Source organism: Stegodyphus dumicola, chromosome 2 (genome assembly GCF_044657685.1).
Source record: "Stegodyphus dumicola isolate Sdum_Otavi_A_Nest chromosome 2, ASM4465768v1".
NCBI classification, from domain to species: domain Eukaryota; kingdom Metazoa; phylum Arthropoda; class Arachnida; order Araneae; family Eresidae; genus Stegodyphus; species Stegodyphus dumicola.
This window is the reverse complement of record NC_140769.1, coordinates 91,869,726-91,883,942: the sequence shown is the minus strand read 5'-3', so window position 1 is coordinate 91,883,942 and position 14,217 is coordinate 91,869,726. Positions and strand designations below refer to the sequence as shown.

General features: G+C 31.4%; 1 protein-coding gene across 4 annotated transcripts in view; it reads left to right on the top strand.

Annotated features, from left to right (window-relative positions):
* Positions 1 to 11,436, top strand: part of LOC118202146 (diacylglycerol lipase-beta-like) — a 189,706-nt gene extending 178,270 nt beyond the window's left edge. For all 4 annotated transcript variants that reach the window (XM_085810900.1, XM_085810898.1, XM_085810899.1 and 1 more), the window contains exons 13-14: positions 4,519 to 4,678; positions 10,310 to 11,436. In XM_085810900.1, the coding sequence (XP_085667026.1) occupies positions 4,519 to 4,678 (160 nt within the window). In that variant the 3' untranslated portion in view covers positions 10,310 to 11,436. The remainder of the gene's footprint in view (positions 1 to 4,518; positions 4,679 to 10,309) is intronic.
* Positions 11,437 to 14,217: the final 2,781 nt, after the last annotated feature.

Sequence of the window (14,217 nt, the reverse complement as noted above, 5' to 3'; positions counted from 1 at the left end):
TTGTTGTAAAAAAATTCTATAATACTCGTACTATAAGATAAAAAATATGTAAATCAAAATTATAGTTTAAATTAGCGGTAACCCTTAATTTCACCTCTCTATTCTAAAAATCGTAATACTTTTACTGGACAGCTTCATTTCTAGATCAATCTATCTTGCAGGGTTTGCGTAACGCTGATGGAATAGCTAATTGGGAACTTGAACTCAAAATTTCGGGAACTAAAACCTATCTAACCTAAGCCAAAACTTTCTCTTGGTGAGCCTCCATATTGGATAACTGCGCATTTTAGCTTCAGCTCTCTTACAGTCAAGATGCTAATCCGCTTCCTTTGCTTTGTCGTGCTGCTAACTACGTCGTTATCTAAAATATGATATTTATTCTGCATAAAAATTGTGGAGTGCGTATTACGCCGTGAATATGTTTCAATAATTAGTTCGTATCCTGCAATAAAAATTATGTTCGATTCAACCATGTCTACAATCTCTCCTACTATCTACAAGTCTCTCCTCGAGTGTCAGCTTTCTAACTACGCAGTAAAGTCTCCCGAGGATAATAACGCAGAGAACCTTCATCAATCCATTGCAGCGTATTCCAAGATATAATAAGATACAATAATAATATTATATGTAATAAAGTGCAATAATAAGCAAGGTACTCGCTTGTTATAAAATTTTCATTTTCTTTATTTTAATTCAGAGTAAAAGATATTTGCAGTGTAGAGACATTAGGATTTTTTGAAGCAAGAAACATGAAAAATGACCAATGCCCTCGCCGAGACTCTAACCCAGATCTCTCGAATACGCACCGGGTGTGCTAACCATTGCACCACGAAAGCATTTATTATTAAATTATTATTATTGTTTAAACTGCCATTTGATGAAAAGAATAATTATTTAACATCCAGCGTTGTGATAATGTAAGTAAATATATTTGACAGAAAGTAAGATAAAAAAAAAAGTGCAAATGAGGTATTTTTTACAGCTACTACTGTAAAGAGGCAACAAAATATTTTGTCCTATCTGCGCAACATAAATATGCAATAGTGTTTTTACTGTTTTATTTCTAATTTTTTATATTTATATTTAATGTTAAATGTGCTTTTGTGTAAATATGCTTCTATGTCATTAGATCAGAAAATTTTTAAATAATAAATCCATTTAATTATTGAGGTATGCACATCAGTTTTCATCCAGCGATTTACAGACATGGTAATGATTTAAGTGATTTTCCTGATACTATATTATTATCAGACGAGAACCGGTACTTTCAGCATGGTGTGGCCCTTAACAACTATATTATCATATTATACATCATCATAAACGTAAAAAAATTTTCTAAAATCCTGAAAGCTTTCCAAACTCTCAAATTTTTCATATGTCAAATCTCACGAATTTCTCATTGAAGTATATTGATAAGAAAGGGGGACTTTCACTTGATTTTTAAAAGTTTTTTACTAAACCACAATTTGGAATCTGTGTTTAAGAAGAAAATAAATAAAATAAGATTTTAGAATACAGTTTTTAAAAATACACTTAAGAAAATAAAAATGAAATTTAATAAATAAATTTTATTTTTTAAAGTTATAAATCGATTTCAAAATGTAATTTTTCCAAAACAATTAAGTTGCAGTATATTTCTTTTTACAGAATCTCTTCAAGTCAAAGAAAGTGTTGATTAGCTAGGTTAACACAAGCAAACATTAAACATAGAAGGCTAAATTCTATCCGGAATATTAAGAATGTGTTGAGACAAAATTGTTGCGAGATGATATTGGTGATCCAAGTCCGTTAAAATTGCAACAGTTATATTCTTTTTTACCCTTTTAAAGAACGCTTCTGTTGGAAGTCAATAAAACTGATCTTAAGAAGTTTTGAATTAAAACGTTTGGCATTTCTAATTTAAGATTCTAAATACTCGACTGAAATAAAAGGCGCTACTGTTTGAAGTTTTGGATCTTTACTAAGATTTGTGGTGATTTGGGCCGAGAACTTCAAATTGTTGACCATTGGTAGTTCGACTCAGCTTCAAATCTTTCAAAATTTCATGCCTAGAAAAGTAATTCCTTCTAGCATCTATCTCCTTCTTGGTGATTTGAACTTCTTTGCCTTGTAAGATTTATCTAGCAAAACAAACTACTACCACGGGGCGAGTAAACAAGATCCTAAATACCGCTAATTAGACAGTGTTCGAATCCCTAAGAAAGGGCTGAGTGCATGGTATTTTTTTTTCCCGTAGTTTCTTCCATATGTAAAATTTAAATATAAATAAGTTTCCCTTACAAAGATACCCGCAAAAGCAAAAAATCTCTATAGTAAGACATCCCGGGTATGCTTTGATGTACTCAAACAAAATTCACGCGATTAGAGTGTTTCATCCCTTATAAATATAGACCAGGTTACCCTACATATCATATAACAAACGTAGACTTGCTGTTAAAATTCTCATCTTCATCGTAATGAAAACCTGAATGTGTTACGATTCCTTCTGGACGATTCAGTCAGGAATAAAAATGAATAGGCATTTTCACACCAATGAATAGGCATTTACACCAGATACGCAAAAATTAAAAATAGGAAGGAATGGTCTACTGCTTTTGATTTCTGTACACGTCTACTGCTTTTGATTTCTGTACACAGAAGACTGGGTTTTTTGAAAGCAGATCACAGCCACTGAAAATCTTACTTGCGTTGTTCCTTTAAATCAAGGCGGGAAAACTTACAGCAATTTAAAGTATTTATTTTCCTTACACATTCATAAATTTTTAAGCTCATTCAGGTCCTATTCAAAATATTTAAAGAAAGCTACTATGAACCTCATATTCTTAATGGTTGGCTCTGTATACATCGCATATCACAAAAGCTCTTACACGGACTTTATTTTCGCAGATATAAATTTCCAGTTACAAAAAATGTTTTAAATGATACAGATTGTCATGTTTTTGGCATTTTTAAATTTAAAAATATTAACTTTGTAAAAATTACGAAATTCAACTTTTTATACATTCCACCTGTCCCCATGCTTATATTTAGGAAAATTTTGTACTTACTATAAAAAGACTCTCTTATGACAAGAATTGACCAAGGTATTTCGCTTTAAAGTTGTAGATCATATTCAGAGCCGTATACAAATTTAAGAGCGAAATGTTTGCATTTGCAAGATACTATTAATAAGATATCAGTTTATAAAAAAAGGTTTCTGGTGTTAATAGATTAAGTGGCGAGCATTTCTAACCAGATTGTTGTGTAAAGCTCTGATCAATGAAATGTTTTTCAAAAAGGAAATCTTATTCAAAGAATCTTAAACAGAATGCGCGTTCTAGCAAACATTGGCAGGCAAATAACCAATTCGTAACACTGCATACATAAATTAAAATTTTTTCTAGTTTAATGAATTTTTGGATGGTTTGCGTATTTGTAGATTACGATTCCAAAGAAATAAAACTGCATGGGAATATTAGTAATGCACCATAGTTTTAGCGACTAAAACTATGGTGCGTTACTAATATTCCCATGCAGTTTTATTTCTTTGGAATCGTAATCTACAAATCCCACCATTCAGTTTTAGCGACTGAAAGCTTATAAATCCCATCATTCAGTTTTAGAGACATTTTAACAGCAAGTTTTGTCAGTTTTAGCGACATTTTAACAGCAAGTTTTGTCAGTTTTAGCGACATTTTAACAGCAAGTCAAAATCTAAAAATCCCACCATTCAATTTTAGCGACTGAAAGCTTATAAATTGCTTTCGGCACAGTATTTGTAACAAATTAATAAATCAAAGGGTCTTACACTCTAGTAAATCCCAAAAGACTATTATTGAATGTCATTTAAGGGGAAAAAATCACCCTGAAATTATCCTAATTTATTTATTAACTGACGTCTTTAAAGGAAGTAGAAAGGGATGTCAAATGCCCCAATTTTGAAATTTAGTTATTTCCGTCAATTTTGGTGGTACAAGAAATAATATTTTTATATTTTACTTTCCATGAAAATTACAAAATTTTACTATAGGGGCTGGAGGAATGTATAAAAAGCTAGATTTCATGATTTTTAGGGGAAAAAAATTTAATTTAAAATTTTCAAGACATGTATGTTTGCTCATTTAAAACAATTTTATTATTTAAAGTTTGTGTCTACGACCAACTGTTGCAAAAATGAAGGCTGCGTAAAGACCATTGTGAGCACGGTATATATGTAGTTTCAATTACAAAAGAGTCTTAAACTATAATGTCAAATTTTATGAAAATAATTAGAACACTCTGGGCCCGAAAATTTCAAAAAAAAAAAAAAAAAAAAAAAAAAAAAAAATCTAACATTAGTATATTCCCAGCAGAGGTTCGCGTTTATAAAATTATACGCCTTATTTAACAACTATTGTTAGTGAAAGTATATGAGTAGGACTGATGCTTAAGGAAATCAAGTGGTAACTTTTTTTATGAGCACACCGTATAAAATCAATTAGATTAGTTTCATTCACAGGTAGCTACTTCCGTCAAAATAATTCTTTACTTCTCTTGCAGGTATCGGATGAAACTCTCCACAGCAGATGATTACAAAAATTTAGCCTTCCGTCCAAAGATGATCCTTCATCACTTTCCTCAATATATCCAGGGATGTCTGAGGCATTTGGGAAAAACTCCTATGGTGAATGCGACAACTTTAGTTTGTCCACTGGATTAGGTTTGTATAGCTCTCTTTATTATACATAAGCTATCAGTGTATGTTCTAGAATCAGTAGTGTTCTACAGCAATTAAACAAAATTTAAACCCGTTTTTATAAGCTTTTATTTAGTTCACTCCTGACGGTGAAACAAAATACTAATTTATTCCATCATAATTACGTGTTTATTGTACAGCAGTCATTGTACAGCAGTCATTTTACAGCAGTTAAGACAAAAGGCTTTTCTGGATATCTCTCGCCATTAGTTAGATAATTCCTGATTTTTAGACAGGCCTGTGATTTTGTCTTCCTATCTTTGAGCACTAAAAATTACGCAAAAAGATTTACCACGACATGACTATTTTGTTATCCTTGTCTAGGCGGTTAAAAGCTTATTAGCACGTAATTTGCATTAGCTATCCTTTAGCATCAGAAAACTAAAACTTTTCAGGGAACCTTAACAATTATTTTATCTACGTCAAGGGAAAAAAAAAAGAGAGAGAGAGTTTCGGAAGCGTTTTCAAGGTTACTGTCTATCTGAAGAAATTAGATGAATTACAGAGCCGTTTAAAATGAAAAACAAGTAGTTTACACTTCAGTAACGGCATTAATGGGAGAATGATATGATTGTGGATTTGTGCAGCAATTGTTATCAATTTACATAATTACGAAAATCAAATGCGTATACACATCGTAAATGTCTCTTCGACTCATCTAAGTAGTTGCGCAGAAATCATTTCATTTGCTTCACATTTCCAGGTTAAAATGCAAATGTTACCTACTGCACGTCTTTAACACGTTGACTACCACGCCAGGTTTTAAGAAAATCTCCGTTAGACTACGAGTGCTGCTACATCATGCGTCAATTGTTTCAGATAGTAGAAGCTTAGAACATCTAAAATGAAACTTTCTGGGACATGCATTCAATTTTAAAATCTTTCCTCAAGAACGAAATATCTAATAAAGGGTGTGAAATTCGAAAATTATTTCTTATTTTCCAAATATTTATTTTCAAATGTATTAAATTAGTTCAGTCTTTAGCTTATATTTATAATAAATTTCTCAAATAATAAAGGTTAACACCATTAAATAACAAAATTTTCTTCGGCCATTTTAATTTATTTCAGAAGCCATTCTGATTAGTTTCGTACTCTAATACGAATCGTTGCAACAACTCAACTCAAATTCAGTAACACATGCTGAATGATAATGGTAAAATTTTTAGTGCCTTTTTACCGGAAAAAGTAAAGTAAATTAATCAGTCACAGTCTAGTTGCCTCAGAATCAAGTACTCTATTCGAATTATTTCAATTTGATAGTTATTTTTCAGAAAATAAGTATTATACCGTTATAATCAAGATGATGAGACTAACAACAATTTTAATGTGGAAAACTGCTAATCATCTGATGGTTCTTCAATGCAGATTAGATGGCAGATCTTTTTCGTTTAGTTCGAAAATTTATTGCTCTGTTATTTTTAGAATGAAGACAAGAGTTAAAGGTCTGTTAATTTGTTATTTGAAAGCTAGATTTTATATATAAGTACGTATATATACTATGTATATGTATGTGTGTTTATATATATTTATATGCGTGTGTTTATGGTAACTAAATATTCATTTATGGCTATCACAGGATCAAAGATAAAATTTCAATAGGATCAGATAGGATCAAAGATGAAGATTTAAATGAAATTGTTACCCATGATTTAATTAACAGCTTAATGCTTATTCCAAAAACATTGCTATCTGAATATTGCAGGTTATAGCTTGACATCTCGATTACATTACGGCATACCATTAAAATTTTAAACAGCTAAAAATATTTAAAAAATTTTAAATAAAAAATTCGTAATATTAAAAGGAATTATAATCTGATTTTGGTATTAAGATTTCAGTTTAATCCATGAAACTGTAGTGTCCAGGCGGTTTAACTTCTATCTGGATACAGGAGTAGCAGGAAACTACACATAAGAAGGGTTCAAACCCTTTATTAACTTTTTAAAATTTACGCTGTGTCAACTCGACGCTAACAAACTTCGCCTCTACTTGGGCGGTAACTGAAGAGCAGGTATTTGGAAATCAAAAGTTGAAATGTTTAACAAGTGCTAAACTAACCTACAGGGCTCAGCGAGATACCGAACTTCGACCACCTCTATAACTAGTGGCAACAGATAAATGCATTTAAGCCACTTGAAAGAGCAATCAGCAATTGTACCTACGGCAAAGACGGCTGCTCGAGCCCAACTTTCTCTAACTTCCCTTCTAAAACCTTGGTATTTAAACTTTCTTCTTTAAAGTAGGATTTGCATTCACGTCACGCGCGCTACCAAAATTTAACTATTCGGGCTCTGACAATTTAGGGGAATGAAGGCTTATAGAAAAGTCTGAACTAAAATTTAAATTATTAGTTAAAATAATTATAAATCCCTACAAAACAACAGGCCTATTGATGTCATAGAAATTTAGGAATTGGTGGCCGAAAATTAAACGTATAAAGTTTGAATTATATACTTTTAAGTTCCCGAAAACTACGGTCATTATCTTTATTTTCTTAATTTTATGCCGGGCATTAACCATGTTGTTAGGCTTTAGTCACTGCTAAGGCCGAAAACTGTGGCCATTTTATTATTTAGGCACCTGACTTACCATTTTCTCGCCTTGTCGACATTATTACGGTCATTATAAAGAAAGAGAGAAAATGGAATCTTAATTATTGTACCAATTTCGGCCAATGCTGACATTTCAGACCACTGGCCCATCAGCCATGCAAACGATAATCTTTTGCAGTGTTTCACTAACGATGAAGTCGTTAAAACTTAAAGGTACGAATTCAACTGCGGCAAATAATAATATCAGGACATGTGTTTGCTGCAATTCTCATCTTTTTTTCCTACACAGATGTACTAACATGTCATCATTTTCACCATGTACACTGTTGATTATGGTAATTATAGCCCTTAACTTCAGAAGTTAGGTTCTATAATACTTGCAGGATGAACACTTCGAAATCAATTTTCCGTAAGCTGGGGCAAGATTATATAATATAATTTTTAACATAATAAATAAGCTTATCTATCTACCTATATATATGTGTATATATATATATATATATATAATGAAGAGTCTGTCGTGGTGTGTGTGTATGTGTGTCTTTCGTTAGCCCTGCGCGTAAGCTAAATAGACCCAGGGCTATGAAATTTGGTACACAGGGTGCATCTAGACAACAGCCAGTGCACCTCGAAATGATGTTTTCAAAATTCGAATGGGATTTTTTTTATTTTATGTTTTTTGATGAAATATCATAAAATCGATAATTCTCTCTCATTATATCCAGGGCTTAATTTCTAACATTAGAAGTGCCGCAGCCCTATGGAAGACCGTCAGCAAAGAGGAACAAGAATAAATAAAATGACTATTGAACTCATTAATAATTTTAAAATTAAATAGTTAATTATTATCAAATTAATTAATAGTTATTTAATTAATGTTTATAAATTGTTATTTAATCAATAATTATTATATAATTAATTATAATTTAATTGATAATTATTATATAAGTAATTAGTTATAATTTAATTGATAGTTATTAGATAATCAACTATTATTTATTGAAATAATTAAAGATTGAATTAATTAAATAATCAAAATTAAATCAAATGTAATGAGCTAAATTTAGTAAGCGATTTTTAATATACTTTTATTGTTAAAATCAAATTTTCGAGATAAATTTCTACTGAAATTCTTATTCAATTACATAAAAGAAGTGTCGCAGCCTTTTTATTCAGGGCTCCGGTACGTTCCGGCTAGAATTGTGATTTATTACAAAAACTAAGAAGCACCGGAGGCCACATCCGGTGGGCTCCGGCCCAATTTAAGCTCTGATCGTAGGGGGGGGGAAGTTCTTTTATCATCACAAAAATTAAATATACTTAAAATATAGCTGATGAAAATTCCAGGGCGAAAGAAAATGCGGGTATGAGTGGGTGGAAACAAAAAATGAGGAGAATCTTGGTGAGAGAGAACGTTCTCTTTGACCGGGGCTCTCTGCTGATATAATTATAGCCATCAAGCAAATGTGTGTCAGGGGTGAAATGAGTACTGAATCTGACTCATAAGGATGAATGTAAAGTTGCTGTTTACGCTTTCCTCCACATTAGAGGATACTGTGGGAAGAGGATGTATAGGACGCGCTTGAGCAGTTTATCTCAGTATTTCTCTCTTATTGTACTCGCTGTCACTTAACGCAGATTTAAGAACACAAATTTTCCTTCCTGCGAGGATAACTAACCATCGATAACAATACACTAGATACGATGGCATGGCGAGAAATTTAAGCGTTCATAAACAAACTCCTCCAAATTTATTGCCCTTCGTAAAGGGAAAGGTTTCCACATGTGAGTGAGGGGACTTTACTTGAACGTGTCATGCTCTCATGAGTTCGTATTTCTAGAGAAATAGAGTATTGCGAGGTCTGCTTATTGTTAAACTAAAACGTTAGGAATTATAAATTATTTTCCCTTTAAATTGTGGTTTAGTTTTATAAAAAGAAGTACCGGAGCTCATCTTATTTATCTCCGATGCGCTCCGGCTAGAATTGTAATTTATCTTAAAAATTGAGAAGTACCGGAGCAATTTAAGCAGTGATTATATCAGCAACAATGGTACGCAGCCATTGTTCCTGATATCAGCGGGAAGTTGATTAATTTATTTATTAGGATAATTAATATTTGTATTAAGGGCTATTGCTTATTTCATTGTAATTTTTTTTATATGTGAGGCATTTTTATTGAGATTTCTGCTTTTTTTCTTTTTTTGTGGATAAAGTTGTTCCACAGAGTAAAATTTTGAGCAGTTTTTAAATTTAATGTATGGTGTTCCCTTTGGGCATTTTTAAGGTACATTTAAAAGCCAGACGAAGGCTGGCGCGTAGCGGCTAGTTTATTGTATTTCCTCTGTCTAGTTCGGCTGGAAGGAAGGCAAAAACTTTTATTTATCCTTCATTTCCACTTTAATCAAACTGGACTATAAACTTTCAATTTAGCATTAGCAGTAATTTTATAATGTTCCTTTTCCAAAATATAGTTCTTTTTGCTTACAGATTTGCCGTCTTTATAGTATTATAATTCGTTCAAAAATTTCTAATTAATAAACTTTTATTATGTTTTTGAAAGAAAATTGTCTTACTTTTTAAGTGCTGTATAAACTCTAGTCATAATTACGTGGCATATAGATTTCGAAGCTAAAAGTTATGTTCGTCGTAGGTCCTTTATTTTACTTTGTAATACATTTCTCTTTTGTCATCTTAGCTATGCTTAGGAATCCAGCAATGATTTCCTTCAGAATCATTTTTGGAATTTTTAAATAAATTTTGAAAGACTTTGTAACTGCTAGTAAATCCAGTCACGATAAAATATGCATCAAACCGAAGTTGCGTATTCATATTTTTTACTTATAGCTGGCTGCAAATCCTTCTATTTTGTTTTAATTTCTTTTCCATAAATTTGGCTACCGATGAATATGCCTGTGATGTAACCAACGGTTTCTTTTTTTTAACGAAAATTCTAGAAATGATGATTCCGATTAATACATACTCTGACGATCATGTACTCAGCAATGTAATTAATATGATTTTTTTTTTTTTTTTTACAGGATGTCGGGAATTTCTTGCATGTCTTCAATCCATCATCTTCTGTGGTCATTAGAAGGAACGAAAACTGCATCTTTTTGTATAGAATCTTCAAATGAAACGATCTACTTACCAAGAATGTGTGTCCCATTTGTTTAAGTCATAACTCCATGATAATGATTAGTTGATAACTGATTCAAAACAAAATAATTCATTGTGTTTTCTGAATGAGTAAGGGGAAGTATGATGACATGTTTAAAGACAAAGTAGATTATTTTATTTGTTCTTAATTTACGTTATCATATTAACAAATAGAGATAGATAATTAAATGTTATGCTGAAATTAGGAAGATGATAGATTTTTTAAAATTTTCCTGAATGCATTTTTTTGGCTTCATTCATGTTTAATTACATTTAAAATTCATTAATACAAAGCTTAAAGGGATAAAAAATTTTAGAAAGGTATTTTATGTTTCTTCCTATTTGTCTGTCGTGAGCTTTCTGGAAAGTGGAAATTATCTATATTAACACATATATTTTTTACATTCCGAAACGTTATTAATGCTTTATAGATTTCCTTTGTATGAAACAAATACTTCACTACGTCTGATAAGGATGAAGGATAAATTTGTTTTTCTGTCAATATGAAACATCTCGGAGATTTCTCAATTCAAAATCATTAAATTAAATTCATGTTTCTCTAGTTCTATAAATTTACATATACAGGTAGTTTCATGTAAATATGTTATTTTGTTATATATTGAATCATTTGACATTTACATAGAAAATATGAAATACTGTGATAATTTGAGATCAAAATGTGTATATATGTTGCTCATTTGTTATTTTTTGTACATGAATTTGTAAAATATACGAAAATGAAGTATTCATATGTGTAATTACTTTAGAATGGTCATTCTAAATTTTTTATCCATATGAATTCTGAAATACGATACGGTTGTGACAATGAATGTATAAATTTACAATTATTTACTTTGAAAACTGACTTGTGAGGTTAAAGTGCAAGATCCTATGTATAATTTTGCAGATATATAATTTCTTGTGAATTTTCGACATTGTGATGTTGTACAGATATATAATTAACATATTTTTATACCAAATATAAATAAATGCTTTTATTAAAACAGTTTTTTAATGAATTAATTTCAATGCAGTATTAAGCGAACATCAATGTATTGTGCTCATTATATGTTACAAATATGTTTTCCCCTACGAAAGTTAAGGCACTAAGAGCTTTGCGTATTTATCTTTAAAAAGATTAAAATACAAAATCTAGTTAAAAAATCTAATTAATAATAATTTCTGTAAAGCTTAACAAAATATTTACATGACTGGAAATTGCAGTTAACATTAATTTACAAAATGAGTACATAATTTTAACATAGAAAATCCCTTATTATTCTTGTGTACTTGTGCTTTGATTTCGAAAAAAAAAAGGCTTAGTAGATACTGAAATTTTGTATCTGATATATTTTCTGAGAATTCATTAACTTGATTCACAAAAATGGCGAATATTTCGCTGAGTGGAAAGAGCCTGCCACAGTCTGAAACGACAAGCTGAATGTCAGCCATAGTGCGATCAACGGAGGGTGGAATCAGTCCTTAGCTAGTCTTCAGTTTCACGAAATGAAGTTGTCTTCCTCCAGTTACTTCAACAATGAATTCTATCGTCGTCCTCCAATTACGTTAGCAAGACTTTGCAATGCCTTTTTCCAATGACAGCCCTGTCTGAGAATCCCATTCTAGCTATTTAGGCCAAAAGATAAAAAAAAAACAGAAATTGCGTGCAAATTTGATGCTGAATTACATTAAGCATTTTTACAGCAACAAACAGATGAATATCTGCTTCATCAGTGAGAAGGTTCCATGTACAATACTTTTTTTTTTTTTTTTTTTTTTTTTTTTGCAAGAGGACCTTTTGTATGCATTTCCCACTGTCGTTCACACAACGCAAATCCACTACGTTGAACAAGGAACAGACAGCAATGGAACTCAGTAATAGATGAATCAACATATTTATACTGTGAGTCATATCGTGTAATGGGCAGCAGAAGGAACAAGATTCAGTTCGAGCAATGTTCTAGAATAGAGCACCTACGGAAGAAGCCACATTTTTGTTTAAAATTCAGCTTCGAAATATCTTCTCTTATAAGCATTTATTTCTCTTAAAAGGATTGATTTCGAACACTTATGGAAAAAGACAGCTGCTTTGATCAACAAGTTATTTATTTCTGTAACACAAATTGGATATAATAATAATAAAAAAAATTGAGATTACGCCACGGAATCAGTTACATGACAAGAACTGTAACAATTCTAAAGTTCTACTCTTGCTCCCACCGTTAATTCACGTCACTGCTGCAGCTTAGAGAAGCTAGAAGTAACACATTTTATGCCACTGCTCTTTGTATTCTAAGGTGAAAACTTTCAGTATGTTAATTTTGATACTAGTGAATATCAGACCATCTTGGCTTGAGCAGAAATCTCTCTGAGCCTCCACACTGATCTCACTGTGTTTACTGCGACTTTGGATCTAACACGTGGGACTATTTACTGCCACTGTCCCCGATTCGTGTTTTAATTGATGATAATTAGAACATTAACTAGGGACAAAATGGTGATTAGCGTATCTCTACTTATTCTTTTCAAAGTATCTACTCACGGAGATAAATTTCAATTGAAGTTTTAGTAGATTTTATGTATCCGATTTAGTGTTACGAATTCAAAGATTTAACATCCAGAAGCATTGCCTTAAAGATGGTAAATCTGTAAGAGAGAAATTTGACTGATTACATGTTTACAGAGATCAAACATCAACACGATTTAAAGTTTTTCGTTGGTACGTATGCTTTCTTGGAGGCAATTAGAGATGATGAAGATGAAAGTAAACGGATGGTACCTTTAAGAATATCTGTCATCTCTTAGAAAAAAATATTACTTTTGCTTCGAAAAATAACAGTGATCTTAACATTACAGAAAATACGTAGTAAATGTTTTTGTAGAAAATCGTTTTGAAAAAGAGATAATGGGTCTCATTTTAAGTTACATACATTGACCTAAAGGGAAATTCCAAAATTTCATTTAGTTGACAGGCAACAATTCGTGATTCTTTTAAACAGATTGCAGCTGGTCACGAAAACTGGTGTATTATTTATATCGAAGAGACAAAACAACGATTATTATTTGCGTAGGTAAGAGAAAATTCGCTTCGAACCAGTTTCAGAAATCTCGAGTAAAGGTTATTCTAGTATATTCTTTAATTGCCAGTGAATAATTCTTGGAGAGTTCTTGCCTGGAGGCCTGATAGTTAATTATATGCTCTAAAAGAGTGTAACAAAGCAGCTTCTGAAAAATAATTTGGTACATTAAGACAAAAGTAAATCTCTTATCTTTACCCAGTATTAATTACCGCCTAGCATTTTACGAAATGAATGCAGTTTTTTGGTCATCATTTTAATTGCCAAATTTGAACATCTATGATCCCATTTGTGTTTTCCAAAGCTGTCTTATCTTAGCACTAGTTTTCGAAGATTTCGAAAATTTAAAAATATGTATATTTATATCATCGCTGTATATAGCGAGGAAATGATAGATTATTCCAAAAACTGACCTCTATGAAGGCATCCTGAAATTTTACGTTGTTAAGGTGAATATACGTACATGCATGTATGCATAATATTAGAAGAAATATACAGGTTCATCATAATTGAACTGATTCTACTCTGACCTATTTAGGGCTCGTTTTAGTTGATATATTTCGTTGAAATTTAGTGTATACGTTATATGGACCTTTAGGGGGAGGGAAACTGCAATAAAAAAAATTATTCAATTTTCGGCCACCATGTAAAAAGGCAGCAAATAAAGAACAAGAAACACAAATAAAATTGTGTAGAAACGCAAACTGAACCAT